General features: G+C 42.4%; 1 protein-coding gene across 2 annotated transcripts in view; it reads right to left on the minus strand.

The window, feature by feature from the left end:
- LOC120017644 (apoptosis-stimulating of p53 protein 2-like) overlaps positions 1-15,937 on the minus strand; it is a 49,182-nt gene extending 33,245 nt beyond the window's left edge. For both annotated transcript variants that reach the window (XM_038960550.1, XM_038960549.1), the window contains exon 1: positions 15,419-15,937. In XM_038960550.1, the coding sequence (XP_038816478.1) occupies positions 15,419-15,445 (27 nt within the window). In that variant the 5' untranslated portion in view covers positions 15,446-15,937. The remainder of the gene's footprint in view (positions 1-15,418) is intronic.
- Between the last annotated feature and the right edge of the window lie 255 nt (positions 15,938-16,192).

A 16,192-nucleotide genomic window follows, 5' to 3' on the forward strand; every position in this document is an offset into this window, starting at 1 on the left:
AAACGTTCACCTCAGAAAGGGACATCCCACCTAATGAAGTTCCTAAATACAGAATTGTTAGGGGTTCAAACAGAAAATCTGAGTGAAATTCATATTTGTTGCCGTTATTATTCCAGTTCTCCGCAGATGTGGTTTAAAAAATTGCAACTTCCTGTGAGATGTTAAGATCCAGGAGGGTGCAACTTGACGTGATGGTAAAAGCCCATAGGCCAGATCCTCTCATGCAATGCCATGTCAATTGGCCAGATTGTGGCGCTATAACAAGCAATTGAAAACAAGCAATTGAAAATGCAAACTTTGAAAGGTCACACCCCTCACCCCATTTGACCTAGACTCAAGGAATTTGGTACATATGTCCCTCTCCTCACAAGGAACAAATGTCTCAAGTACCCATAAGGTCCGCCATGAAGAATTTTCCGTCATTTAGGATTTTGTGAAAAACACACACCGCTACTCCTCTGGCACCGAATGACAAATCTGCACAAAACTTGATTTTTAGCATCTATGGACCAATATTTCAACACAATATTTTCCAGGGTAGCATCTCAAACATGTATGCTACTGACCAATAAACATTCATGTGGGCGTGGTATGGCACATAAATATAATATATGCATATAAATCATGTTCTGATGCTGATTGGCTTCTTTTTAGGCAGTTACAAAACAAGTGTTATTTTCTTCTCAGGCCAAGTCTGAATATTTGTTATCAGTTTTGGAAGGCTATTAAGTCTAGATCTGGAAACAGTAATGTCAAGGAATTACCGTCATGTGTACTAAAGGACTTTGTTGCTGTATATGACAAAACTGAAATGCTGAATTGTTTCAATGAGCACTTTGTATCATCTGGTAGGCTGTTTGATTCAGTGTCCTCTGTCTCTGTACAACCTTGTGTGGATGAACCAGCGAGAGCTGGACAAACGTTTAGCTGTTTGCCATTCTCAGTGCAGGAGGTAGATAAAGCCCTGAAATCCTTAAATCAGAGAAAGCCTGCAGGTCCTGATCTTCTTGATCAGTGTAGATCTTTCGGAGCATGCAGTTGCATGGTTTGCTAACTATCTGTCTGATAGAACTCAGTGCACTCAATTTGATGGGCTCATGTCTGTTAAATTGTCTGTCTGTAATGGTGTGCCCCAGGGCTCTGTACTTGTCCCCTCTTATTCACTATTTATATAACTAATTTAGACAAAAATGTGCAAAATGCACAACTTCACTTTTATGCTGATGATACTGTTATTTACTGTTGTGCCTCGTCTCTTACAAAAGCTTTCCAGAACTTGCAAACTGCTTTTTATACTGTTCAACATACCTTGTGTCAATTAAAGCTTATCCTCAATACTGACAAAACTAAACTAATGGTGTTCTCTAATGCAAGAAATAGACCTCTGAACCTTTCACCTATTACTACCTGTCAGGGCAATGAGATTGAGACTGTAACCTCATATAAATATCTTGGAATTTTAGTTGATGACGGCCTCTCTTTTAAATTGCATATTCAACAACTTACAAAAAAATTGAAGCTGAAATTGGGATTTTATTTTCGGAATAAGGTCTGTTTGAAGGAACTTCAACCCCGAGCCAGCACTCCAATCCTTTATATACCACTGGACTACAAGGTGTGTGGCTCATTCAACTGATCTAGCAGAGTAGAAGCTTTATCTTTGCAGGAAAGATCTGGTCAGCAAGGTTTCAAATAACAGTGACCCAGATACTTAAGCGTTTTATGGACGGCGGCTGCTTGGTTGTAGTGGGGCAACAAACCATGTAAGACAAGCATATAGTTCTCTGAAGCTTCAATATGGAGCTTTAATGCATTAGATTATCCTCTTTTTCCAGGAGGGAAAATATGCTTTAAATCCCAGCAGGACAAGAAAAGTCACTCAGAAATAGGCACAGCAGCTGACATCACGCTCTTAGAAGGAAGTAGGACATGCAGGGGACCCTGTTCATGTTTGGAGAGAGAGAAAGGAGACAATAGAGAAATAACGAGAGGAGATGAGAGAATGAGAAAGAGAGCGAGAGAGATGATCAAGATAGAGGTTGTGACATACGGTAAAACCCTCTGGGGCTCAGCATTGAAGTCGACCATCAGGTCCTAAAAATGGGGCTCTATTGTCCCTCAACCCCTCTGACATCAATGCAAATCATATCAAACGCTTATCACCAAAACAGTATCATGCTTTTAACTCACCTCATTGTGATGATCAATTTGAAAAAAAATAAGTTCAGCAGGTTGAAACAAAGTAAAACACAGTAGTTGTGGATGTTGTTTCAAAGCCTAAAGTGACAAAAATGGACAGCGCTTTCTAAGGTGATGATTCATTCAAAGAAATGTGCGACTTTCTCTAAAACACCTATAGTCGCAACATGCAGCCCAAAGAACGTATTAGAAATGAAAACATATAGGTTTGCATCATTTACCACTAAAGTTGGCAAATAACTAAATCTGGCATATAGTACCTCACTCCTATATGGGAAAATTGTCATTTCCATTTTATTCATTCCAGTTCCATTATTTTATGATTTTATAGTAAGAATATAATTGCACGGGACTTACAAGCATTTCTTGTCTGCTAAATGAACAAGCCTACAGCATGGTGCAATGCCTGATAACATACAGTTGGCCAGGGGTCGGCAACCTTTTTTGCGTGCCAGTTATGATTTTCACATGTGCATTACATCTAATTGCCCACAACCGGAAGAATTCCATAGCACGCTAAACAGAAGTGATGTCCATTAGCACCACGTACTTGAACTTTGAACACAGATTCTCTTGGTAAATGATAGTGTCATTAACCACGGGGTGGCCAATCTTCAAATCAGCTTTGTGAATCCTTTATGTTTCCCCACCATAGCGGGGGCACCGTCAGTTGTAATAGCAAATGTTGTTTTTTTAAACCGACACCGCTCTCCTCAAAATGATCTGTGAAGGCTTTTGCTACATCTTCCCATTTAGTAGTACCATGCATGGGTTTGCGACAAAGCAGCTCCTCACGTAACTGCTCTGAGTCACAGTATCTTGCAACAACTGCCAGACGTGGAATGTCATTCACATACACACTTATCAAGAGCCACACTAAACACAGGGGCATCTTTTAACGCTACAGTTTGCTGCTCCTTTACATTTTTCAACCATCTCGGTAACTCACCTTTCAACAGTTCTGGCAGACACAGTCATGTCTTTTATCTTTGTTAGGCAATCAATTAAATAAAGCCTGCAAACTACTGAGGAAAGCCTCCTTGATATATTCCACATTAGTAAATTGTTTTCAATGTTTAGCGATGCACTTTGTAGCTCCCCTCTGTAGCTTGCTATTGACTGCATGTAGATGTGAACACAAAGCTTTGCTTTTCATACCTGGACACGGCCCTCTTGATTCTTTCAACCTTGTCCGCCTCATCCTTTAACCTTTTCCTTATATCTCGTTTCAAAATAATGCCGTACACTTCAAGTCCAACAAATCAACAGTTTTACAACAGAGAGCGCAAATAGACCGGTCCTTCAGTAAAACGAATCCATAGTCCTTTGTCTAAGTGGCAATAAATGAGCCTCTTACCTTATTTCTTTACTGATGACATTTTGCACCCTGAACTTTTTTAAATAACAAAAAAAGGCTTGCTAGCTATCTGAAAACAAATCTCTCATCTTCAGTGCTGCCTTGGTATTGAATTAATAATATGAAACCCCTGCAAAATCATGAACACCCATTGGCTAATCAGGATTGACATACCAACGCAATTTCAAAACCAATGCATGCAATTTCAATTATTTTCTCCAGTTTATAAAATAAAACTTTGTAGATAGTAAAGACATCCAAACTATGAAATAACACATATGGAATCATGTAGTAAACGAGTGTTAAAAAAACGTGTTATATTTAAGAATCTTTAAAGTAGCCACCCTTTGCCTTGATGACAGCTTTGCACACGCTTGGCACTCTCTCAACCAGCTTCACCTGGAATTCTTTTCCAACAGTCTCATGAGGCATTTATACATTTATTTGAGCAATAAGGCCCGAGGCCTTATTTGTGGTATATTGGCCATATACCACAAACCCCCGAGGTGTCTTATTGCAAATATAAACTGGTTAGGAACATACAGTAAGTTTGGACATGCCTACTCATTCAAGGGTTTTTCTTTATTTTGACTATTTTCTACATTTTAGAATAATAGTGAAGACATCAAAACTATGAATTAACACATATGGAATCATTTAGTAACCAAAAAAGAGTTTGAAGAATCTAAAATATGAAATATATTTTGATTTGTTAAAGTAGCCACCCTTTGCCTTGATGACAGATTTGCAGGCTTTTGGCGTTCTCGCACTTGTTGGCCGCTTTTCCTTCACTCTGCAGTCCAACTCATCCAAAACCATCTCAGTTGGGTTGAGGTCGGGTGATTGTGGAGGCCAGGTCATCTGACGCAGCACTCCATTACTCTCCTTCTTGGTCAAATAGCCCTCACACAGCCTGAAGGTGTGTTGGGACATTGTCCTGTTGGAATACAAATGATAGTGGGACTCAGCGCAAACCAGATCGGATGGCGTATCGCTGCAGAATGCTGTGGTAGCCATGCTGTTTAAGTGTGCTTTGAATTTTTATTTTATTTTTAATCACAGACAGTGTCACCAGCAAAGCACCCCAACACCATCACACCTCCCAATCCATGATTCACGGTGAGACCACGCATGCGGAGATCATCCGTTCACCTACTCTGCGTCTCACAAAGACACGGCGGTTGGAACGAAAAAATCTCAAATTTGGACTCATTAGACCAAAGGACTAGACCACCGGTCTAATGTCCATTGCTCGTGTTTCTTGACCAAAGCAAGTCTTCTTCTTATTGGTGTCCTTTAGTAGTGGTTTCTTTGCTGCAATTCGACCATGAAGGTCTGATTCACGCAGTCTCCTCTGAACAGTTGATGTTGAGATGTGTCTCCGTGAATCATTTATTTGGGGTGCAATTTCTGAGGCTGGTAACTCTAATGAACTTATCCTCTAAAGCAGAGGTAACTCTGGGTCTTCCTTTCCTGTGGCAGTCCTCAAGAGAGCCAGTTTCTTCATTGTGCTTGGTTTTTGCAACAGCACATGAAGAAACGTTCATAGTTCTTAACCTTTTCCGAATTGACTGACCTTCATGTCTTAAAGTAATGATGGACTGCCGTTTCTCTTTGCTTATTTGAGCTGTTCTTGCTTACTACAAGATTCCATGTGATATTTCATAGTTTCGAAATCTTCACTATTATTCTACAATGTAGCAAATAGTAAAAAATAAAGATAAACCCTGGAATGAGTAGGTGTCCAAACTTTTGAATGGTACTCTATAGATTTTCTTTGTTTTGTTTTTTTGTGTTAGGTTACCGACCCCTGCAGTAGGACATTTCATACTCTGTTCTTCTGAAAACATATTTTCTTCCTATCATGTTTCTTTTGACCTGACTAAAATCAATAACGGATTTATTGTGATGGTGTATATTAAATTATTATACTTTTTAAATGTAGATGTTCCAAATGCGCGCATCAGTGGCTTGTATGCAGCTTTTGTGTGTGTAAGCCTGGAGATACTACCGTGAGACCAGCAGTCTTTTGTGTGTGTAAGCCTGGAGATACTACCGTGAGACCAGCAGTCTTTTGTGTGTGTAAGCCTGGAGATACTACCGTGAGACCAGCAGTCTTTTGTGTGTGTAAGCCTGGAGATACTACCGTGAGACCAGCAGTCTTTTGGGTGTGTAAGCCTGGAGATACTACCGTGAGACCAGCAGTCTTTTGGGTGTGTAAGCCTGGAGATACTACCGTGAGACCAGCAGTCTTTTGTGTGTGTAAGCCTGGAGATACTACCGTGAGACCAGCAGTCTTTTGCATGACAATAACCAGCTGACAAAACGTCATGTCCGCCTCAGCCGTAAAGGAGAGGTGTGAGAGGTTATAGAGAGGGGGGATGGGTAGTAAAAATATACTGTACTGCATAATATGTCTAGTATATTGCCCATTTGTTGTAATGGGACAGCCGTTGCCAACAGCTAGCACATATTCAATTTATTTTTCTTAATGTCATGAAACTATTTTCTATTATGCCCATTTCTCTTTTATACAACATTACCTATAATAATGTTCAAGTTCATACAAACGCTAGAGGAGAATGTTAAACTAAAGCATGGAGAGTGGTGTTGAGACTACCCTAGAGTGTATTAAATATTCATTGTCCCGTGTAGCTCAGTTGGTAGAGCATGGCGGTTGCAACCCCAGGGTTGAGGGTTCGATTGCCAAGGGGGACCAGTATGAAAATGTATGCACTCAAAATTGTAAGTCATAAACACCACAGCCAGAGAAACAAACACTGGTCAATAAAAAAACCTGATAAGACAATTAAGCAACAATAACACCAGCTGTACACCAGCTGTATAACAAAGCACAGGAAAAAGATCTAAGACAAGTCGGCCAAAGTCAACTGATATGCCTATTCAGTAAGAAAACAATTAACCCAAGCCACATAAAAGCACGCCATAAAATCCTTGCTATATACTAGCCTAAACCTTGACACTTTCACCCAAGATAGAGAGCGTAGCAGCGTCAGCATTACCCAGACCACATGCTGTGCTGCATTCCCCGCTTGAGGAATATGGGTCGTTTCTAATGGCCAAGAAGAGAGTGCCAGCTGCCAGTCAAATAGATAGCAGGTGCACCCAATATCCTGTTGTGATCAGACAGGCATGGGTCTGCCTGATGAAAGCCAATGGTAGCAAAACAACATCAAACCCTGTCCGTCTGGGATTCATTCTATGAAAGCACTTCTGAGAGCAGGAGAGCAACCACAGCTGATGACACTAATGTAACCTTTCAAACATGACCATGGGGGTTCTTGTTCTTGTGTGTGTGTGTAAACTTTCAACTACATTGAGCTTGTCATGTTGCCTAGACCAAGGGGATTGAGGTACGGAGTGCCCTGCTGTAAGATCAGACTGACCCACCCCCAATCCTAACGTTAACTATTAGGGGATGGGAAATGAGTTGACCCTGCATCAGTGGTTTTGGGCAGGTTCCTGGGTGGGAACAGGCTTATCAGGCCTCTCCAGTTGTTTAGGCATGCTGTTTAAACATAAACACAACACAGACAATTACAGGAAGTAGGAGGAGGGTAGTGTGTGTGCGCGTGCCACTCCCACTCAAACAGATAACGCACACGTGCTCTACTACATAGAAGCGCGGGAGACAGACAGGGAGAGAGAGACACATAGAAACAAACTCAATTTGTAATCTACAACATGATTTGTAAAAAGGTGAGGGTAGCCTAACCGCATTCTCAAGAAAATTTGATATCATTATAACAGTCCATTTTTAACCTTCCCTGACACACACTACTATCTACCTGTAGGGGCCAATACCAGTGCATGTCATTCTCCTCTAGCACAAATTAAATTTCTCTTTTATTGAGTTAGCATGAGAGAGAGAGAGCGAGAGGGGGGTATCAAAACTGTCCCCTTGGCAGTTTTCATTATAAGATCCTCAGGGCTAAACATGAGGCACAGTAATAGAGTTAGACTTCAATGTCAAAGTAACCAGCAAAATGAAAGGCTTGCTTAAAGAGCAAACATCAATACCACTGTGTGTGCATAAATACACTATACAGTGCATTCGGAAAGCATTCAGACCCCTTCCCCTTTTCCACATTGTTACGTTACAGTCTTATTCTAAAATGGATTTCTACAACACCCCATAATGACAAAGCAAAAACAGGTTCAGAGATTTTGGCAAAAAACAGAAATATCATATTTACATAAGTACTCAGACCCTTTGCTATGAGTTTTGAAATTGAGCTTAGGTGCATCCTGTTTCCATTGATCATCCTTGAGATGTTTCTACAACTTGATTGGAGTCAAACTGTGGTAAATTCTATTGATTGGACATGATTTGGAAAGGCACACACCTGTCTATATGAGGTCCCACAGTTGACAGTGCACGTCAGAGAAAAAAAACGAAGCCATGAGGTCGAAGGAATTGTCCGTAGAGCTCAGACAGGATTGTGTCGAGGCACAGATCTGGGGAAGGGTACCAAAACATTTCTACAGCATTGTAAAGTTTGAAACCACCAAGACTCTTCCTAGAGCTGGCCACCCAGCCAAACGGGGGAGAAGGGTCTTGGTCAGGGAGGTGACCAACAACCCGATGGTCACTCTGACAGAGCTCTAGAGTTCATCTGTGGAGATGGGAGAACCTTCCAGAAGGACAACCATCTCTGCAGCACACTCCACCAATCAGGCCTTTATGGTAGAGTGGCCAGACAGAAGCCACTCCTCAGGAAAAAAGGCACATGACAGCCCACTTCGAGTTTGCCAAAAGGCACCTAAAGGTCTGATGAAACCAAGATTGAACTCTTTGGCCTGAACGCAAAGTGTCACGTCTGGAGTAAGCCTGGCACCATCCCTACCGTGAAGCATGGTGGTGGCAGCATCATCATCATGATGTGGGGATGTTTTTCAGCAGTAGGGACTGGGAGACTAGTCAGGATCAAGGGGAAAAAATTTACAGAGCAAAGTACAGAGAGATCTATGATGAAAAGCTGCTCCAGAGTGCTCAGGTCCTCAGACTGGGATGACAGTTCACCTTCCAACAGGACAACAACCCTAAGCACACTCCAAGACAACGCAGGAGTGGCTTTGGGACAAGTCTCTGAATGTCCTTGAGTGGACCAGCCAGAACCCGATCAAACCTCTCTGGAGAGCCCTGAAAATAGCTGTGCAGCGACACTCCCCATCCAACCTGACATAGCTTGAGAGGATCTGCAGAAAATAATGGAAGAAACCCCCCCAAATACAGGGGTACCAAGCTTGTGGCGTCGTACCCAAAAATACTCGAGGCTGTGATCAACGCAAAAGGTGCTTCAACAAAGTACTGAGTGAAGGGTCTGAATACTTATGTAAATGTGATATTTCAGTATATTTTTAATACATTTGCAAACATAAAAAAAAAAAATTGCTTTGTCATTGGGGTATTGTGTGTAGATTGATGAGGGGGAAAACGATATATTCTAAAATTGATTAAGGCTGTAACGTAACAAAATGTGGAAAAGGTCAAGGGGTCTGAATACTTTCACACCGTTGCTGACAGGTGTTAAGAATCGAGCACAAAGCCATGCAATCTCCATAGACAAACATTGGCAGTAGAATGGCCTTACTGAAGACCTCAGTGACTTTCAACCTGGCACCGTCATAGGACGCCACCTTTCCAACAAGTCTGTTTGTCAAATTTCTGCCCTGCTTGAGATGCCTCGGTCAACTGTAAGTGCTGTTATTGTGAAGTGGAAATATCTATGAGCAACAACGGCTCACCCGCCAAGGGGTAGGCCACACAAGATCACAGAACGGGACCGCCGAGTGCCCTAGTGTAACAAATATTCTGTCCTCGGTTGCAACACTCACTACCGAGTTCCAAACTGCCTCTGAACATTTCTTGTGCTGACGTTGCATCCAATCAGGGACTCCATGAAATTGATTTCCATGGCCGAGCAGCCGCACACAAGCCTAAGATCACCATGCGCAATGCCAAGCGCACCGCCATTGGACTCTATAGCAGTGGAAATGCGTTCTCTGGAGTGATGAATCACGCTTCACCATCTGGCAGTCCGACGGACTACATCTGGGTTTGGCGGATGCCAGGAGAACACTACCTGCCCGAATGTATAGTGTCAACTGTAAAGTTTGGTGGAGGAGGAAAAATGGTCTGGGGCTGTTTTTCATGGTTCGGGCTAGGCCCCTTAGTTACAGTGAAGGGAAATATTAAAGCTACAGCATACAATGACATTCTAGACTAATTGTGTGCTTCCAACTTTGTGGCAACAGTTTGGGGAAGGCCCTTCCTGTTCCAGCATGACAATGCCCCCGTGCACAAAGCGAGGTCCATACAGAAAGTATTTGTCGAGACCGGTGTGGAAGAACTTGACTGGCCTGCACAGAGCCCTGACCTCAACTCCATCTTACACCTTTGGGATGAATTGGAACACCAACTGCGAGATAGGCCTAATCGCCCAACATCAGTGCTCGACGTCACTAATGCTCGTGGCTGAATGGAAGCAAGCCCCCGCAGCAATGCTCCAACATCCAGTGGAAAGCCTTCCCAGAAGAGTGGAGGATGTTATAGCAGCAAAGGGAGGACAAACTCCATATTACTGCCTAAGATTTTGGATTGAGATGTTCGACGAGCAGGCGTCCACATACTTTGGTCATGTAGTGTAGTCAGAGATACCTACGGAGTGCTGCCAGGCCTCACACACATGTAAGCGCACAGACACACACCCTTCTCTGTCCATTACAGATATTGCTGGGGTAAGCAAGTGCGCCAACTAGGTCTTGTTGAGCGAGCCCCCTCTAAGGAAGTCAAGAGACTGCATCAAGACAGACTGCATCTCCGTGCCTTTGTCTGTCTGTCAGTGTTACCTTCCGTCCTCTCTGCAGAACTCTGGGCCTGAAGACTTGACCCGCTCCAGCCGGGCAGTACTTCAAAAACACAAGGCAGAATCCTCTATACATTATTCCTTTAAATCTACCTCCATTAACGGGGAAGATGGAGGAGAAAATGTAATTGGTGAGAACGGTAGCCTGTGGTACACAACTCAGCTGCAACAGCTTGTGCTTGTAGTCTGCAGTAGGCTACATCACTCCCTACTTAAATTCAGCATAACCTCCCGTCCCGGTCTGCACTGCACCATGTTTCCCTCAAAACTCATCCTTTCCTGGTCTCTCCATCCTGCATATCGTATTGTGATGAAAGAGATCCAACTATGAGCTTCCTGTGAGAGATGAGAGAAATGGGGGCCACATTATGGATAGAAATTGGCTCATTCTGCTTAATCTTCCCTTTCCTATCCTTGACAAACTGGTTTTAAGCTGAGCAACAAACACAATCCCATGTTTTAGAAGGGACACGTTATAATGTATTTATTAGGGCCAATTTGGAATGAGCAGGAACAAGTTTAAAGAGATCACTGGCGCAGGTGAGTGAGGGACACAATGCGTTTCCCAGAAGTGTAGGCCTAGTTTCAGGTAAATCCTCTGACCACCCCTGGCTGCTACAGTGCTCTACTCTGACCTCTCTCATCCTTACGGGTGGCCTAGGATTACTGCCCCTGACATTACACTCACAATAACCTCACCGTCTCTCAATCGCTCTACAGTACAGCCACTCTAAACATCCTTACCCCTTCCACCTGAATCCACCAAGGACGTCAAGTCAATCACTGGATTCTAGCGCAGGTAAGAGGACGCCAGGTCAGGTGATTCTATGGTGCTGTGCCTTCTTCCTTCCTCTGACGGGTTTGCTTCAGAAGTTACACCCATATCCATTCTCAATAAGCTACTACAAAGAGGACACCCACTCAGAACATTTATCACTGACGGCAGATCTCAGTGTGTCATGTACTGTACAGTTGGAGACTTTAGATTTGAATATCAGCATATAGGCCTAATCCACTCACTCCTCTACAAACCACATCCATCCAGCACTAGGCCCATTTTATTATTAAAATGCATTTTTTACCACTAGCCTTAAGGAGATGATTCGTTATGGTCCAGTGATTACTCCAAGCGGGGTCCTTGTGTACACATGAACATACTGTATGTCCTTGGATCTCCCTCATATAGCTGAGCCAACCTCCACCTGACGGGTGTGAATGTCAGGTGTTGCGTAAGAAGGGGCCCTCCCAGAGAGTCAACACAAAGCCAGTCAGTGGTCACACAGAGAGAAAATCTCTTCAGGTCTCTGTTGACACACGGCAAAGTCAAGCAGGGCTGCCCACAACATCACCCCATTAGTCTTGTGTGGTTGCTGTTGATTAAGACAATATGTTTAGGTCAACATTGAACACATTGCTGTTAAGGAACAAATGTGTATAGGTCTAAGAAGTAATTGTGACAAAAAAGTGTGTCCCTTTAAAAATATAAGAGATTTGTCCATTAAAGGATAGGCCTATAGGCTAACCAGAGTTTCACCTCAATGCCCTCAAACTGTCATAGGTTGGTTGAAATCAATTCAAAATCAGCAAAAAACATTAGCTTTGATCACAACACTTTGTAAACATCAGCTCACGACCAATATGTTAATCACTGCTAGCTGTACACAGAGCTTGTCTGGACAGAAGATAAGGATTCACCATAGTAAAAGTGTTGTGTACAACTAGCCTGCAGCCACAATGGTACAAGAGGAAAAAAAACAGAGAGCATCTCTTATCATAGACAGACAGGACACGCACAATGTCCTCTTCTACACCATGTCATAAAGAGTCCCTGGGCCTATTGTCCTCTGAAAACAGGGAACCTTCTTTACTGCCTTCCCCCATCCCAGCTACCCATGACGTTGCTACATTATATCTACAACAGAGTACTGAACAGTACATACAGGTCCAGGGGACATTCATTGTGCAAGCACAGACAATACTTCATGTTCCAATGTGGCTCTATTGTGATGGGGATTGTGCCGACTGCTAACCGTACTGATAAAATCAAATGTTATTTGTCACATGCTCAACTAACTGTGAAATGCTTACTTACAGGCCCTTCTCAACAATGCAGAGAGAGAAATATAAAAATAATAGAAACATGATAATAACACGAGGAATAAATACAACAATGAGTAACGATTACTTGGCTATATACAGTACCAGTCAAAAGTTTGGACACACTTACTCATTCCAGGGTTTTTCCTTATTTTTCCTATTTTCTACATTGTAGAATAATAGTGAAGTCAACAAAACTATGAAATAACACATATGGAATCACGTAGTAATCAAAAAAGTGTTAACAAATCAAAACATATTTTATACATGAGATTCTTCAAGTGAGTCGCAAAACCCATCAAGCGCTATGATGAAACTGGCTCTCATCAGACCGCCACAGGAAAGGAAGACCCAGAGTTACCTCTGCTGCAGAGGATAAGTTCATTAGAGTTACCAGCCTCAGAAATTGCAGCCCAAATAAATGCTTCACAGAGTTCAAGTAACAGACATCTCAACATCAACTGTTCAGAGGAGACTGACTCAACCCTTCATGATCAGATTGCTGCAAAGAAACCACTACTAAAGGACACCAATAAGAAGAGACTTGCTTGGGCCAAGAAACACAAGCAATGGACATTAGACTGGTGGAAATCTGTCCTTTGGTCTGATGAGTACAAATTTTAGATTTTTGGTTCCAAACGCCGTGTCTTTGTGAGACGCAGAGTAGGTGAACGGATGATCTACACATGTGTGGTTCCCACAGTGAAGCACGGAGGTGATGGTGTTAAGTGTGCCTTGAATTTAGAACTCAAGGCACACTTAACCAGCATGGCTACCACAGAATTCTGCAGTGATACACAATCCCATCTGGTTTGCGCTTAGTAAGACTATCATTTGTTTTTCAACAAGACAATGACCCAACACACCTCCAGGCTGTGTAAGGGATATTTGACCAAAGAGGAGAGTGATGGAGTGCTGCATCAGATGACCTGGCATCCGCAATCACCCGATCTCAACCCAATTGAGATGGTTTGGATGAGTTGGACCACAGAGTGAAGGAAAAGCAGCCAACAAGTGCTCAGTGTATGTGGGAACTCCTTCAAGGCTGTTGGGAAAGCATTCCATGTGAAGCTGGTTGAGAGAATGCCAAGATTGTGCAAATCTGTCAAAGGCAAAGGGTGGCTACTTTTAAGAATCTAAAACACTTTTTTGTTTACTACAAGATTCCATGTGTAATTTCATAGTTATGTCTTCGTTATTATTCTACAATGTAGAAAATAGTAAAAACAAAGAAAAACCCTTGAAAGAGTAGGTGTGTTCAAACTTTTGACTGGGACTGTACATAGGGTACCCGTACAGAGTCGATGTGCAGGTGGAAGAGGTAATAGCACAGAGTAGACGCGTTAAAGGACTAGATAACACACCACACACGCTTGCGCACATACAGCAACAGGGCAAAGGTCTCCTGTGGCCTATAGCGATTTCCGCCATGGAAACATGGCATGGTAAGGATAAGGACATATATTGATGTCCATGTGAATGGAGGTTGGCGATAACAAATGGCTGGGTGTGAATAGTGGAGCTGGGTCATATCTCGCATTCTGAAAACACTCGGTCACTGCTGCCTGAGAACATGACAGGAAAAATGAGGGGGAGAGAAGCACACACTGTAGGCTACCAATATGTACAGTAATACTAAGATAAACATGGTAGTGTTTGTACGTGTGTTAGGTACACACACACACAGATCCACACTCGCATAATTACACACAAATGATGACAAGGTGATTCGGTGAAACATCTTAATCTCAGTAACATTTTACTTCTGGCATTGACATCCACGTACGTATTTTTGCAGTGGATTTCGGGGAAAACCCATCAGAAAGAAGCATTCCTAAGATTAGAGGTCCTGACAACTCCTCGGGGACAATCAACCACAACCTGAAGAACTTTCCTTTCATCCGGAATTTTTACCAGCTGGTGCCATACAGAGTAGTGCACAGCACACTGACTGGTCACAGACAAACTTGGACTTTGCACCAGAACCTAGGTACCTATAGTCAGTATCAGTTAGGAACATAGCCTGGCATTTTTCAAAATATACAACAGTGCCAGACATAATTTCAAGTTGTTTTCTATACCGCCTCCTGCCCCTCGCTCTGCTCCTTCTCCTCTCTTTCTTTCTCTATATTTAAAAGTACTGAGAGATGGAGCTCAGCACTGCAGCAAAAGGACTAGACCTCATGATGTTGGCAGGGGTCCAGGTTCAAAACTGCTGGGTGCCTTGTTTAAGGAAAAACAATAACCACAATATTCAAATTCTGTGTCAAAACTATCTGATTTTAGGATATAATAATATTTTGAGAAAAAAAAGACTTTGCACATCTCCTATGGACATAAAAATGTACACATTGGGGTGATTGGGCATCAAATTAGACTACTATGCAAATCCTCAGAGCTGTGTAGGGTGGGTTATTCAATGCGAACAATAACAACAACTACCTAGTGAATAAAACACTTAAAAAGGCTTCCTGCATAAAATGTTTTAGCTTATAAGAGGCTATGCAAAGAAACATCAATACTCCGTTTCTTAAAGATGAAACAATATTTGAAATTCTGTTGATATTCTATAGTTTCCTACGTGAGTCTTGTGTAGCCAAACCTTAGGTTGCATCATCCCCAAGTGTAAATTGTAATGTGCTGTAACTTGAGTTTTCCTTTATGGCTGAAAACACATTTATTGAAAATGGATATGGCAAAAAAGTAACCAGCAAGTACGTCAATGTAATGCCTGCAACTGGAGTGTGCTACAATGTTGCGTAGGCTATAAACTAGCCTATGTTGCTGTATAAACTCAACGTAATACAAGCAAATAGCCCTGTAATACAGTATCACAACGACTTTTTTTCAAGCAATCAAAGGCAGAAACTCTCACCGGCATCATTTTAGCCTCGTACCGCATTTAACCAGATTTGGAATTCCTTGGCTCGTAGTTTCGAGGAAAACTGAAGGCGTTCGATTGCTTTTTAATCCTGATCCTGTCCCGTAGCCTGTCCGATAAACCAGTCGAAGAGTTGTCTCTTCTTGTTATTGAAAGTAAGTAACTTAAGTAACTTTGGCTGTAAAATAAACCAAAGATAACTACATGTATTTCGTAGGCTGTATAGCCTAATCAGTCCCCTCTCCGCATATGCCGTGGACCTGTTGTAAAAATAAAAAAAATAAGGCCTTCTTGAAATGAAAGTTTTCAGTGGCGATTGCATCGCTTGGAAGTTGGTAGTCGCATTCGGAAACGCGTTGCGTTCAAAACTCTGTTAAATTATTGCCATTACCCAAACCGATCAAATAACACGATTATGTACGATTTATTTGATATATATTTTTTGCGATAGTTTCCAGAAGCTGTAGGTGCCTATCAGCCCTGAAACACCGCTAACAGCGTAGTTCGAATGAGTGATCGCAGTTTATCCCAGAGTGACGTAGGAGGATGTAATTCATCCCATTGGAATGTAAGCTCCGCCTCGTTTCGGACAGTGAATATATCCCCACCTACTGGGTTGAGAGTGTAATGAATCTCACCTTTCCATGGCCAAGTCAACATGACATGACTAATCTTCTCAGCCCAGGAGTCAGCTGAGTTGGAACTCTATGGTTGGACCACCTTGACCTCCCCGCTTGATCATTCCTGCCGAACAGCACCTTCCTTTGT

Source organism: Salvelinus namaycush, chromosome 22 (genome assembly GCF_016432855.1).
Source record: "Salvelinus namaycush isolate Seneca chromosome 22, SaNama_1.0, whole genome shotgun sequence".
NCBI classification, from domain to species: Eukaryota; Metazoa; Chordata; class Actinopteri; order Salmoniformes; family Salmonidae; genus Salvelinus; species Salvelinus namaycush.